The sequence below is a fragment of the Oncorhynchus kisutch genome, linkage group LG22 (genome assembly GCF_002021735.2).
Source record: "Oncorhynchus kisutch isolate 150728-3 linkage group LG22, Okis_V2, whole genome shotgun sequence".
NCBI lineage: Eukaryota > Metazoa > Chordata > Actinopteri > Salmoniformes > Salmonidae > Oncorhynchus > Oncorhynchus kisutch.
Genome location: NC_034195.2, coordinates 21294826 through 21308934, shown reverse-complemented (window position 1 = coordinate 21308934; position 14109 = coordinate 21294826). Strand labels below are relative to the sequence as shown.

At 41.4% G+C, this 14109-nt stretch overlaps 2 protein-coding genes across 8 annotated transcripts in view; one reads left to right on the top strand and one right to left on the bottom strand.

Annotated features, from left to right (window-relative positions):
* Positions 1–4898: 4898 nt before the first annotated feature.
* On the top strand, positions 4899–6288 carry LOC109867795 (C-C motif chemokine 4 homolog). The gene is made up of 3 exons (XM_020457087.1): positions 4899–5287; positions 5510–5630; positions 5821–6288. The coding sequence occupies exons 1-3, from the start codon at positions 5224–5226 to the stop codon at positions 5900–5902; spliced, it is 267 nt and encodes an 88-aa protein (XP_020312676.1). The 5' UTR covers positions 4899–5223; the 3' UTR covers positions 5903–6288.
* A 1-nt stretch (position 6289) lies between these two features.
* The window catches only part of LOC109867794 (septin-7), a 30700-nt gene continuing 22880 nt past the window's right edge, over positions 6290–14109 (bottom strand). For 4 of the 7 annotated variants that reach the window (XM_020457085.2, XM_020457086.2, XM_020457083.2 and 1 more), the window contains exons 6-14: positions 13559–13676; positions 13382–13474; positions 13119–13215; positions 12566–12577; positions 10517–10568; positions 10269–10397; positions 9899–10034; positions 8283–8428; positions 6290–8148 (exon numbers count right to left, since the gene is read on the bottom strand). In XM_020457085.2, coding sequence (XP_020312674.1) covers positions 8109–8148; positions 8283–8428; positions 9899–10034; positions 10269–10397; positions 10517–10568; positions 12566–12577; positions 13119–13215; positions 13382–13474; positions 13559–13676 — 823 coding nt within the window. In that variant the 3' untranslated portion in view covers positions 6290–8108. The remainder of the gene's footprint in view (positions 8149–8282; positions 8429–9898; positions 10035–10268; positions 10398–10516; positions 10569–12565; positions 12578–13118; positions 13216–13381; positions 13475–13558; positions 13677–14109) is intronic. The other 3 variants (XM_031801376.1, XM_031801377.1, XM_020457084.2) reach the window with 1 other exon arrangement.

Here is a 14109-nt window from a genome sequence, read left to right as displayed (position 1 = left end):
ATTGTTAATATTGTAAATTATGATTGTAGCTGGAAACTGCTGATTTTTTATGAAATATCTACATATGCGTACAGAGGCCCATTATCAGCAACCATCACTCCTGTGTTCCAATGGCACGTTGTGTTAGTTAATCCAAGTTTGTCATTTTAAAAGGCGAACTGATCATTAGAAAACCCTTTTGCAATTATGTTAGCACAGCTGAAAACTGTTGCTGTGATAAAAGAAGCAATAAAACTGGCCATCTTTAGACTCATTGAGTATCTGGAGCATCAGCATTCATGGGTTCGATTACAGGCTCTAAATAGCCAGAAACAAGGAACTTTCTTTTCAAACTCATCAGTCTATTCTTGTTCTGAGAAATGAAGGCTATTCCATGCGAGAAATTGCAAAGAAACTGAAGATCTCGTACAACGCTGTTTACTACTCCCTTCACAGAATAGCACAAACTGGCCCTAACCAGAATAGAAAGAGGAATGGGAGGCCCCGGTGCACAACTGAGCAAGAGGACAAATACATAAGAGTGTCTGGTTTGAGGAACAGACACCTCACACGTCCTCAACTGGCAGCTTCATTAAATAGTACCCGCAAAACACCAGTCTCAACGTAAACAGTGAAGAGTCAACTCCGGGATGCTGGCCTTCTAGGCGGACTTGCAAAGAAAAAGCCATATCTCAGACTGGCCAATAACAAAAAAAGATTAAGATGGGCAAAAGAACACAGACACTGGACAGAGGAACTCTGCCTAGAAGGCCAGCATCCCAGAGTCACCTCTTCACTGTTGACGTTGAGATCTCCAGTTTCTTGGCAATTTCTCGCATGGAATAGCCTTCATTTCTCAGAACAAGAATAGACTGAAGAGTTTCAGAAGAAGGTTCTTTGTGAAAAGACCCATTGTGAAAAGTGATAACCTTCTATTTGTAATAATAACAATAATTTGATGAGTTGGACTATTAGGCATAGGCAACAGATCTTAATGAGTGCTATTTTAAAAGATTGGAGTACCCGCCAGGATCGCTCAATTACGTTAAATTAGTTGCATTGTGTAGCTTACACTACACCAGTGGCGGGTATGCATGGATGCCAAGGGAAGCCAATAATATACAGTTGAAGTCGGAAGTTTACATACACCTTAGCCAAATAGATTTAAACTCAGTTTTTCACAATTCCTGACATTTAATCCTAGTAAAAATTCCCTGTCTTAGGTCAGTTAGGATCACCACTTTATTTTAAGAATGTGAAATGTCAGAATAATATTAGAGATAATTATTTATTTTATTTCTTTCATCACATTCCCAGTGGGTCAGAAGTTTACATACACTCAATTAGTATTTGGTAGTATTGTTGAACTTGGGTCAAACGTTTCAAGTAGCCTTTAACAATCTTCCCACAATATGTTCGGTGACTTTTGGCTCATTCTTCCTGACAGAGCTGGTGTAACTGGGCCAGGTTTGTAGGCCTCCTTGCTCGCACACACTTTTTCAGTTCTGCCCACAAATTTTCTATAGGATTGAGGTCAGGGCTTTGTGATGGCCACTCCAATACCTTGACTTTGTTGTCCTTAAGCCATTTAGCCACAACTTTGGAAGTGTGCTTGGGGTCATTGTCCATTTGGAAGACCCATTTGCAACCAAGCTTTAACTTCCTCACTGATGTCTTGATATGTTGCTTCAATATATCCACATAATTTCCCCCCTCATGATGCCATCTATTTTGTGAAGTGCACCAGTCCCTCCTGCAGCAAAGCACCCCCACAACATGATGCTGCCACCCCCGTGCTTCATGGTTGGGGTGGTGTTCTTCTGCTTGCAAGCATCCCCCTTTTTCCTCCAAACATAACGATGGTCATTATGGCCAAACAGTTATATTTTTGTTTCATCAGACCAGAGGACATTTCTCCAAAAAGTACGATCTTTGCTTCCCTTGACAAAAAAGTATTTTTAAAATCAATCAGCGTTGAGCTAAACTCAGCGAACTCAACTGTGAATGGTCCTGAAAGTGTAAAGGGAAGCCAGCTTGGATTTGGCATCACTCCTATCAAATCCCATTGAGAGCATATACCATTGACAGAAAAACTTGAATTGTTGCATCTTGTTGTTGTCCTCCGGTAGCTAGCTAGCCAGCTAGCTAAAATAGTTCCTTTCCTAAATTAGCCATGGATGGAGATAGGGCTTGTGGTTTTACTTAATTCTCCATACTGGCCAATGTTTATGACGACGATTCTGTTCCAATCATTAATTCATACATTGTGCCCCTGGCCTGAGAAGATGGTAGTTCAACATGTAGCTAGATGTAGAAGGCTAATGTTAAGTAGCTAACGTTGCCCATGAATGGAAGTTTGGCGAGCAAGCATTGTAGACTAGGACAACAAAATATAAATGCTTTTACTGTATGAAAACCATGGACAGCCACATCATGTATCTTACATTGATTGGACTAAATTGTTTTTGGTATCTTTAAGTTGTCGCTGTGTTAGACTAAGCAGAGGTGATTTGATGATGTTGAAGTGGAAATGGTGCTGGAATAGTGGAGGCAGCTCCTGTTTTCTTTGTGACTTATAGTGGACTGGGCAGTAGCCTAGCGGTTTAGAGGTTGGGCTAGTAACTGAAGATTGCTGATTCTAATCTCTGAGCTGACTAGGTGAAATTTGTCGATGTGCCCTTGAGCAAGGCACTTAACCCCAATTGTTGCTGTGGGTAAGACTGTCTGCTAAATGACTCAAATGTAAATGTAACACCGTGGTTCTAAATCAACAGTTGTCTTGTGGTCTGAAACTGTTGGAAACATGAACTTGCTTGACTATGCTGTAGGTCATGTTACTGTACATGCAATATACTTTACTGGACAGAGGTTGCTATCTGGTTTTGTGATAAAACAAAGGCTTGGTTGAATTTATTCTGCCACTGTGTCTTTTTATTGTCTCAGCCTTTAAGCAAATACAGTATATCATGGTAGCAAGGCATATGAATTAAGGGAGGGGGGGGGGGGGCTTGGCTGCCCCAGTGATTTTTTACCCACGCACCACTACTGCACACTGCACTACACTGTATCATAAATACACTTTCATTTAATTAGCTTTAACACATGGCTACAATATACCCTATTAAAGAATAATATAAAATAGAGAGGTGAACTATCAATTCATATAGTGTATTTTCATAGATGAAACCATCATTTACCTACCTCTAGGCTGCTATAGCCTACATATTTATTTGGTCTGTCATTAAATGTTTTTTCATGGTAATTTAATATAATTAATCAGAATACATCTTCCAGAAATAGTTTTACCAGCTCCGTGTATTCTCAAATTAAAAAAGGTGGGGGAGTGCTCCTGAAGCATTACCTACACCACTGATACTCAGTTTTCTCCTATCACAGCCGTAACTGTTTTAAAATCCCCATTGGCCTCATGCTGAAATCCCTAAGCGGTTTCCTTCCTCTCTGGCAACTGAGTTAGGAAGGACACCAGTATCTTTGTAGTGACTGGCTGTATTGATACACCATCCAAAGTGTAATTCATAACTTCACCATGCTCAAAGGGATATTCAATAGCGTTTTTTTTACCCATCTACCAATAGGTGCCTTTTTTTGTGAGGAATTGGAAAACCTCCCTGGTCTTTGTGGTTGAATCTGTGTTTGAAATTCACTGCTCAACTGAGGGCCCTTACAGCTAATTGTATGTGTTGACTTATTGTTACAAGACATTTCAGCTTTTAATTTGTATTAATTTGTAAAAATTTCAAAAAACACAATTCCACTTTGACATTATGGGGTATTGTATGTAGGCCAGTGACAAGAAAACGACATTTAATTTATTTTAAATGCTGTAACACAACAAAATGTGGAAAAAGTCAAGGGGTGTGAATACTTTGTTTACATTAATTCAGTTAAAGGGGAAATCTGTAGTTACTACATCCATTTTTGGACTTATGTATGTGAGTTTATTTTTATTTTATTTTTATTTTTACAGGGACAGTGCACATTAATCAACATTTCAGTAAAAGTGCCGGTTTTAGCCAACCGGCTAATTTTCAACCGCAGTCCCTGGGCAGGTTATTAAAAACAATTACAATATAGACAATAGCAACATAGAACAATCAAGACATAGCAACATAGGACAAGCAAGACATAGCATACAGACAGAGCAACATAGGACAAAAAGCAGCAAGACAAAATTCATAAAAGCAACAAAGTGTTTCCACACCTCACAAGCTACAGACAACAGACAACATGGAGAGTGGCAACACACAGCTAGGGACCATGTTCACAAATCTGATTGACCTTTAGCCATGTCTTCAAGCATTTTGTGAAAGTGTGATATGTGGTGCAGTTATGTGTGTCTGATGGCAGTGTATTCCAGACATGGGAAGCTCTCACAGAGAATGCAGATTTACTAAAGGTGCTTTTCCTTAGGGGAACTATACAGTCACCTCTCATGGCAGACCTTGTGGATCTGCTGCCACATGTAGCTTAGTTCAACTGTCTTTCACCATCAGAACTCAAAATATAAGTGTGTTTTACTCCAATGTTTTACATAGCTCTATGAATTTGAGAGTGGTTACATTTCTCCAATACTATCCATGTTATTGCTTTAACTGCTGATTGCCGCTTTAAGGCTTGCAGTAATTGTGATTGTATACCCATCTAATACAACTAAATAATGCAGGAGGACAACATACAAAGTCACACATCTGAAGATTCAGCTTCTTCCAGGACTGCTGATGTTGTTTGATGATGTCATGTTTTCAAATAGCTGATGAAATACAGTAAGAGGAAAAAATATTTTTAGCAAAATTTTGTCATACACTCTGACCCCTTCCTGCTTGATCCACTTCTTGTGAAGATTCGTCATCAGCTTTCCACTGACAGAGGGTTGCTGGAGAGAAGTTGTAAGCACTGTGGTGGCACTGCATTGAATCTTATCTTCACACCATCATGTTTACAGAGTCCCCTACCTCTCAAAAAGGAAGTGAATATAAAGACTACAGCCATTGATCAGTAGTGGTTAACTTGGCAAGCTATGGGGGCGTAGGGACATTTTGAGATTATAATGGTAGTGTGTAATGCCACCTACTCTTCGACAAAATACTAATATAACTCTGGAAGTTCCATTATGCATCTGGACAGTATTTATATGGGGAGATGTAACTCTTACGGACTCAGACTAAAGAGGAACCAAGACAACAACAGGGCAAAAGCCAGACCTTCGACATATCTTAAACCATCATGAAGACTACCTGCTTGGCTCTTGGGTTATTGCTGCTGACAGTGTTCCACTCCTATGCTACCCGTAAGTTCATTACATTTTCATAAGGATTGTGCATTAACAGAAGGATGTAACCCATGTGTGTGCTTATGTGCCCTCTTGATAGGGGCACTTAGATAAGTTATCCTTTTATGATCTTGATTATATATCTGTAAGATTGTCATGCTTATCTTGGGCTGATTGCCTCATGGCTTATAGTCAATAGTCACAAGGATGTTCTAATTGACTCATCTTATCCCCCCACAGCTCTTGGACTGCAGACATCACCAGAAAGCTGCTGTTTCCACTTCCTCAAAGTGAGTGTCCCCCACAAAAAGATTGTCTCAATCCAGAAGACTCACAGTGGCTGCCCCCTACCAGCATTTGTGTAAGTGTTTGTTCCTCTTCCAGTGATGCCAGAGTCCAACAGCACAAACGCTTAGGTTGAGGCCATTGCATTGTCTCAATTATGGAAGACTAAAGAACTAGTGACTTTCACTGACTTGCAACAGTCATTTAAGGAATAGTACCCATCTGAATAGTACCCTTTTCTTTGTACCATTATTTTTCTACTACAGGGTCAAAACTGTCAAGGGGAAATTGATTTGCTTCCAGTCGAGTGAGCGGTGGGTACAGAAAGCCTTCAACCGGCTCAAATAGCCAGCAGCTGTGGCCACATGTAGAGGCATTGAGAGTTCCAGTCATCCTTGACAACCTCCTCATCATGACTCAAGCCTCACCAGCTCCATGAAGAATACTCTATCCTCGACATACAAGTAGAGACAGAGTTTTAATGTAGCTCACTGGATGGCACCAAACGGTTGGTTATCATCTTACCCCATGTTTTACTGTATATGTTCACCTTACTATATTTCCTATAACACTTAACAGTAAGAAAGTGACATGTTTATCACTTTGAAATGCAGCAATAACTATTTTGCAATATATGGAATTGATATGAGTTAAGATGCACATGCACGTTATTGTGTTTTAATGTACTGTATGTGAGAATCCACTGCTTTAATAAAAGGAGAGGAAACATTTCACTTAAGCATAACCTTCTCATCTTTAATATTAATAATGTACAATTAGAGAGAACAGATAATAAAATGAAGAACAGAATAAAGCTGAAGAGTGTATATATATATAAAAAAAAAAAAAAAAAAAACAACTCCTAAAGTTATGGCTACCTTCAACATTATTAGATAGGGCAGTGGTTAAAGAATGATTTAGGAAAAGTTTGTCTCAGACCTTAGCTCAAATGAGCCTTTAAGACTTCTCAGACCACGGACTAACTTCTGACTATTACAACTCAGAGACCTGCAACAAGAGACTGGTCCTGAGAAAGCATACAGTTGGCATAGAGTATTATTGTGTGTGTGTGGCTTGTGAAGGCAGTGTAGGTTGGGTCAGAGGTTGTCTTCTGGGATTTGGGGCTTGTGTTCAGTTGTGAAGTATATAACAATTTACAGTCAATTCCATTATGTATGTGAACCAGAAGAAAATTACAGGGGTTTTATGTGTGTTGTATTTATCTGTGCATTTTCTGTGTCCCTTTTGCATGTCTTCAAGTGCATCTTAAGATTTCTAGAGGTTTGTCAAATCAAGACTACACTAAAATAATAATTGTTGAACCACTTAAATGATCCTACTGGATTCAAGGGATTGTTGTCCAACAATACATACATAATATATTCAAATAAAACTTGACCGACCTCAGAGAGGTAAGGGTTTAGAGGTGTCACACAATGTGTCTCAGTGTCAGAGTCTCACCATGCGTTTGGGACAAACCCATGCATTTATAGCTCTCGGTACAGTCTTCAGAACAGGGGACAAGGGATAGATAGGGCTTTAGGTTTAGGGCTTTGACAAAATCCATCACTTCACAATATAAGACATTGCCACAATCACGGTTATCATTGTTTTAGACACCCATATGATTTGTGTAACATTATCTATATAATTAGGGACATAATTATCTGCTTCAGTATCCAGAGAATGTTATGACACTGACAATGTTACTCTTTATACCGTTAAGTGTGTCTTCTATTAGTAAAATAGAAGACACAAAACACATGGTTTACAGGCACGTGCACACACACACACAGGCACCCACACACAAGTACACACACATTTAAGATAGGTCACCCCCTTTCCTGAACCTGGCTTTTTCATCTCGACTTGGCTTTTGACTGTCATAATTCAAAACAATTATTTTCCTGTTTCTTGTACACTCACACCTGACTCGAACCCTTAATAACCACCTACAAGTGTGTGTTTAACATGCACATGTCCCAGGAGTTCAGGGAATGTCCGAGCGTACGTAATTGTGTTTACACAAGTCACAATGGAGTGTGCTTGTGAATGGTCTTGAGCTGCCTCTGCTGGAAGAAACAGGTGAGCTAGCTAGAGAACAGATTGTAGTACACTAGTATAAAGGATGGCTATGCATGATGCCTGCCATGTGTAAAACTCCAAAGATCAGAGGGACATAATTTCCTCCTTGTCAGGAATAGAAATAAAAGGTTTTGGCAGACCCCCAAAAGAGGGATGTGGCTGTGTGTGTGTATGTGTGTATAGTGGTGTATGAGTGTGACATTGGGGCATGTTGTTGTATGTACTGAATGAGATGCATGTGTGAGGTCCATGTATGACCTAAATAGTACAATAGGGTCAGCTAGCCCACTTTATAATGTGCAAGTGTAAACACCCTCGTAGCCCTGAGCTAAGTGCAGTGTGAACGCGGCTTATTAGCGTGCGCGTGTGTGTGTGTGTATATATATGGTTTGAGGGTCATAGATTGTGTGAACATCAAAAAGGATGTAAAAACAAGTTTGCAATATTTAATTGGAGGAATAGGTTCAACTTAAAATATTTTTCCCTTCTTTTTGTTCTTTTCCATGGTCCTGTAAAAAAAAAAAAAATAGAGAAAAAGGGAATTATTTAATATCTCAAAATTCCATTTAATTGAGAAAAATAGACAAAACATGCTTGTCTGAGAGAATAAGAGGAAGGACGATTAAATATGTCAGCCACTCACTTAGAAGCGTCAAGTTTCTGCTGCTCCAGTATACGTTGCTGTGCCTCCCAGTTTGACTTCTCTTCCTCATGGTGACGCCGCTTCTCCTCCAGTTCCTTATACTGAACCTCCAAGTTCTTTTTCATCTGCTCGTGGCGTCGCTCCAGCTGAGATGGGAGGCAAATGTGTTACTTGTGAATAAAACAGACAGATACACACATCCAAATTGACTTGAGGCTCTACCTCGCCTGTCCTTATTAGAAGTCGACCGACTATGATTTTTCAACGCCGATACCGATTATTGGAGGACCAAAAAAAGCCGATACCGATTAATCGACCGATTTTTTACATTATTTGTAATAATGACAATTACAACAATACTGAATGAACACATATTTGAACTTAATATAATACATCAATAAAATCCATTTAGCCTCAAATGAATAATGAAACATGGTCAATTTGGTTTAAATAATGCAAAAACTAAGTGTTGGAGAAGAAAGTAAAAGTGCAATATTTGCCATGTAAGAAAGCTAACGTTTAAGTTCCTTGCTCAGAACATATGAAAGCTGGTGGTTCATTTTAACATGAGTCTTCAATATTCCCAGGTAAGAAGTTTTAGGTTGTAGTTATTATAGGAATTATAGGACTATTTCTCTCTATACCATTTTGTATTTCATTAACCTTTGACTATTGGATGTTCTGATAGGCACTTTAGTATTGCCAGTGTAACAGTATAGCTTCCGTCCCTCTCCTCGCTCCTCCTTGGGCTCGAACCAGGAACACAACAGCCACCCTCGAAGCAGCGTTACCCATGCAGAGCAAGGGGAACAACTACTAGAAGGCTCAGAGCGAGTGAGGTTTGAAACGCTATTAGCGCGTGCTAACTAGCTAGCCATTTCACTTCGGTTATACCAGCCTCATCTCGGGAGTTGATATGCTTGAAGTCATAAACAGCGCAATACTTGACGCACAACAAAGAGCTGCTGGCAAAATGCACAAAAGTGCTGTTTGAATGAATATTTACGCGCCTGCTTCTGCCTACCACCGCTCAGTCAGTTACTTAGATACTTGTATGCTCAGTCAGTTTATATGCAACGCAGGACATGCTAGATAATATCTAGTAATATCATCAACCATGTGTAGTTAACTAGTGATTATGATTGATTGATTTTTATAAGATAAGTTTAATGCTAGCTAGCAATTTACCTTGGCTGACTGCATTCGCGTAACAGGCAGTCTCCTTGTGGAGTGCAATGAGAGACAGGTCGTTATTGCCTTGGACTAGTTAACTGTAAAGTTGTAAGATTGCATCCCCCGAGCTGACAAGGTGAAAATCTGTCGTTCCGCCTGTCCCTGAACGAGGCAGTTAACCCACCGTTCCTAGGCTGTCATTGAAAATAAGAATGTGTTCTTAACTGACTTGCCTAGTTAAATAAAGATTAAAGGTGTAAAAAAATACACGCAAAAAAATTGCAAAATCGGTGTCCAAAAATACAGATTTCTGATTGTTATGAAAACTTGAAATCGGCCCTAATTAAAACGGCCATTCCGATTACTCGGGCGACTTCTAGTCCTTATGTCTCCCAATTGGTGTACACACACACACACACACACACACACACACACACACACACCTCAGCCTCAGAGTCCTTCAGTTTCTGTTTCTTCTCCTTGACCTTCATCTCAAACACCTGCTCCATCTCTGTTTCCATCTTCTTCATCTTCATGACATGTTCCCTCCGCTCCTCCTCCATCTGGGCCAGGGGGCTCCTACAGGTCAAAGGTGAGGGACCAAACATCAAGAATCACTAACAGTGACCAGTGATTAACGAAGCACATCCCAACCAATACAGTCTGGTCACCGTCACATTATGACTCAAACGTCAGGTTGATCTATGAAATAAGCTTTACAGCATATTTTAGATTCTTTCTCAGCCTGTCTGATTACTATTGAACATATCAGATCGATGGTATTTCCTCTGATGATTAAGGTCTCTCTCCTACCTGGTCATTTGGTTCTTGGTCTTGCTGGTGTCCACTCCTCCATTGCAGGTTACGGCAGCAAGCTTTTTGCTGCGATAGTTCTCATAGTGGACGTTGTTGGTCACATCCTTCAGATCTTGCATATGGGTCCTACAGGAGAGAATTGGGGAAGTTGGGTCTCAAATAATTATATCACTGTAAATACCGTGTTATAATCACTGACAATAATGGATGAATAAAAGGGTTGACATGCATCCTCTGTCTCTCACCTGATCAGCATGTTCCGTAACACAGTGAAGTCACAGTGCTCCCCGTTCTCCACTAAAACAGGAAGAGAGAGAGATAGAGAGAGATGTCAGAGACCCACAGAGATTGTTCTCTTCACATCGCCATCAATCATTATTGGGTACTGGTAGAATACACATCAGTTCCCAGAATTCCCGGTAACATTACAAAGGCTCTCGGATCAAAAGGGACAATTTCTACTCTCGGAGCCAAAAATCACTGGGTCGCTCAGCTAGTCTACATTCTTATTACAGGTAATTACCCGATGAGACTGTTAGGTAGTCAAACACACAGACAACACACAAAGTCATTGGCCAAAAGGACCCGTGCTCAGACTGTAAAGAAGAATGTGTCTGCTCAGTGAACACACAGACATGGTTAAAACTATCACTAAGGACAGAGACACATTTCACTGGACCACTGCTCAAACACACACATTCAGTAGTATACAGTACATAGAGTAGTCAACAGACAGACATGTCACAGACCAGACAGACCACTGCTCTAAGACATACATTTCAGCTGATTAAACACACACATGGTTAAAAGATCACATGGGATTCTGGAAAAGGACCGCAGAGACACTGCTGCTGCTGCTGAGGATGTGGATTTCTCCTCTTTCCTGATCAAAACATCTCCTTTACTCCATAGCTCCTCTCCCCAGGCCCCATCTTATCTGGGGCTAAGCCTAACGTGCATCACGCTGTCAGCTGTGGACCTCAGGAAGAGAAGGAGGACACCTTACCCGTGAGGTGCATGCATAGAGCCCCTGCTGTCACCTACCTGAGTGACTTCTGATGGGAGGGAGGAGAGGGCACACGGGAACCCAGGTCCTGCCCAGGTGACCCCTGTAACCCGTGTCTGTCCACCCTGACTGTCTACTGAACGAGGGGTTACATGAGGGGAGATGAGGGCTGGCAGGGCAGGCCAGCCTCAGTGATGGGATGGGAGGGGAGGGGGGTTTGGTTGAGGTGGGGTCACAGGGTCATAACAAAGCATGGTTGTAGCTCTAATGGAAAGATACACCCTCGGCCGATTGGCTGAAAACTCCTGATGTACGCTGGACTGAATGGTTGTTGCCTCCTCACTGTTGTTTTCAGTGCTCTGCCGTTAAAACAGAGCAACACTGAGAGCAAGATCACTGCTATCGCATGGGGTCAGCTGCCCATCAGGAGTTTTAAGCCCGAGTGCTTTAGCTACTAATGGTCGTTAGATTATGATACCTGCATGGAGGTTTCCATTGAATGAGCCAAGAACAGGGAAAAATGTCTTATCCCATGACAAAGAACTTATTGTAAAATGTTCTATGAATCAATATGCAACGGAGTATGTGTGATGGACCCCCTGTGGGAACTACAGGGAGTGTCAGCAAACAGCATCACAGTGCAAGGATTTAGCGCAACAGAGTATATATAGATAAGTGACTGTTCTTAGATAATGCATGCAAAATATGTATACATTCACATACTATGTATACAATAAGTTTGTGCATTTTCAACTCTTAACAGTGCTACAATTGAGTGTTGACGAGTGGCCAAATGATGACTAAAACGAATAAAGGTAGATCATGCAGTTCTGGAAAAGGTATGACTTAATATAAAAAGGTATACTTCAGGATTATGGCAATGAGGCCCTTCATCTAGCGTGTTAGTCGATACCCATAGACTCCCAGCCATTGTGCTAACGCTAGTTAGCATTGGCTCACAAAACTACCTCTAAATTCCTTCATACTGGACACAGACGCATTAAAAAATGGAATCCACAAGGTCATCTGACTCTGGGGAAGTAGATAAAGGGCCTCATTGCCCACATCCTAAAGTATCCCTCGACGATAATCAGGTACCTATTAACATGAGTTAGAGGGTGATGTTGCTCTATTCTAGGAGAAGTGTTAGCGCTGAACAGCCTATAGGTTTCTCAATTAGTAAGAGCTCCACTTTGACCATCAACCTAATGTCGCAGCAACAAAAAGTGAAAAGGGGAGGAAGGCCTGAGGGAGAGGGGTATCAAATGTGAGAGATGGTTTTGTTTACCAAAAATGCCCTCTGTCAGTCATGGAAAAGAATAGACAGAAAGAAAAAAGAGAAAAGAATGAAAAAGTGAAAGACTGATACGGTCAACCACTGATACGGTCAACGGTCAACCACAGAGCAACACTTGAAAATGAAAAACTAAATGTATTTCAGGGAACTTAAAACAAAAGAAAATCAAGTGGAGAACAACAACGATTCATTGTGGCCAATGGTGAAAAAAAGGGGTGACAAGGTCTCTCTCTCTGACGTCCCTGGGGTGGTACAGTACAGTGTTCACTGCCAGAGAGACCATGATATCCTAGTAGAAGAACCCTGTCCCCCTTTTCCAGAATCCCTGTCAGAAACACTCTCTGGGGGGAGGGGGGGATTTCCTGGGAGGCCATGCAGTTTCCCTACACTAGGTCTCCACACTTCCGTGCTTCATCCACTTGCATGGCACAATGAGTGACATTAATAAAGAACATTCTCCAGAACAACAACCCACAGACAATACCATGCCACTGTCTCATCTCAGACAGAACAGAGAACCCAGCCAGGCCCATACTGAACCTACCTTCTGCCACGCCCCAGGGGTACTGACGACCTCTGACCTTCTTGCCGTTCACTTCAATCACCACGTTGCTGCCAACCACTGCCAGAGGCATCCGCTCCTGCCGCACAGGGAGACAGAGGGAGAAGTGACAGTTAATCAGTGAGCCTGTACAGTATCGACAACCTATTAGATAACCAAACTGACAGGGACAAAACAAAATGGCAGATGGGGACTAGTGTGGACTGATACCAATGACCGTATCAGTCTCTCTCATTGGACACTACCTTGATCTTCCGGATGAGCTTGCTGTCCTCATCGTCCTCGGTGTCAGGAAACTCATAGATTCTGATCTTGTGTTCTTGGATTTCCTTCATGATCTGAGTTGAAGGTAAAAATGACATGAGTAATTGCCATACACATGTTGTGTTTGTGCAAACACGAAAATGAACACATACACACACCTGTTTCTTGAACAGCTGGCATTCTTCAGGTGTCAGAGTGTCTGCCTTGGCGATTAGAGGGATCACGTTGACCTTGTCATGGAGACGCTTCATGAACTCAATGTCCAGGGGCTTCAGCCTTCAACGCATTTTACACAGTTAAAAAATATATGTCCTGAGGCTCTGTTGTTGCACAGTCAAAACAGATACACGGTCAGTCAGACAAACACAGGCAGGCAAGGCAGGGAAGGCTGACTTATGCGTTGATGTGACACATGTCACATGTCTCTGTAGTAGTTAGTACACGTTCTGCTCAAACTGACGCAGTGCATTATGCCACCAGTGGCAAGAAAACACTGGAGGAACCAAAGAAACACTGACTGTCTTATTTACACTACATGACCCAAAGTATGTGGACACATGGTCAAACATCTCATTCCAAAATCATGAGCATTAACATAGAGTTGGTCCCCCCTTTGCTGCTATAACAGCCTCCACTCTTCTGGGAAGGCTTTTCACTAGAATATTGGAACATTGCTGCTGGGACTTGCTTCCATTCAGCCACAACAGCA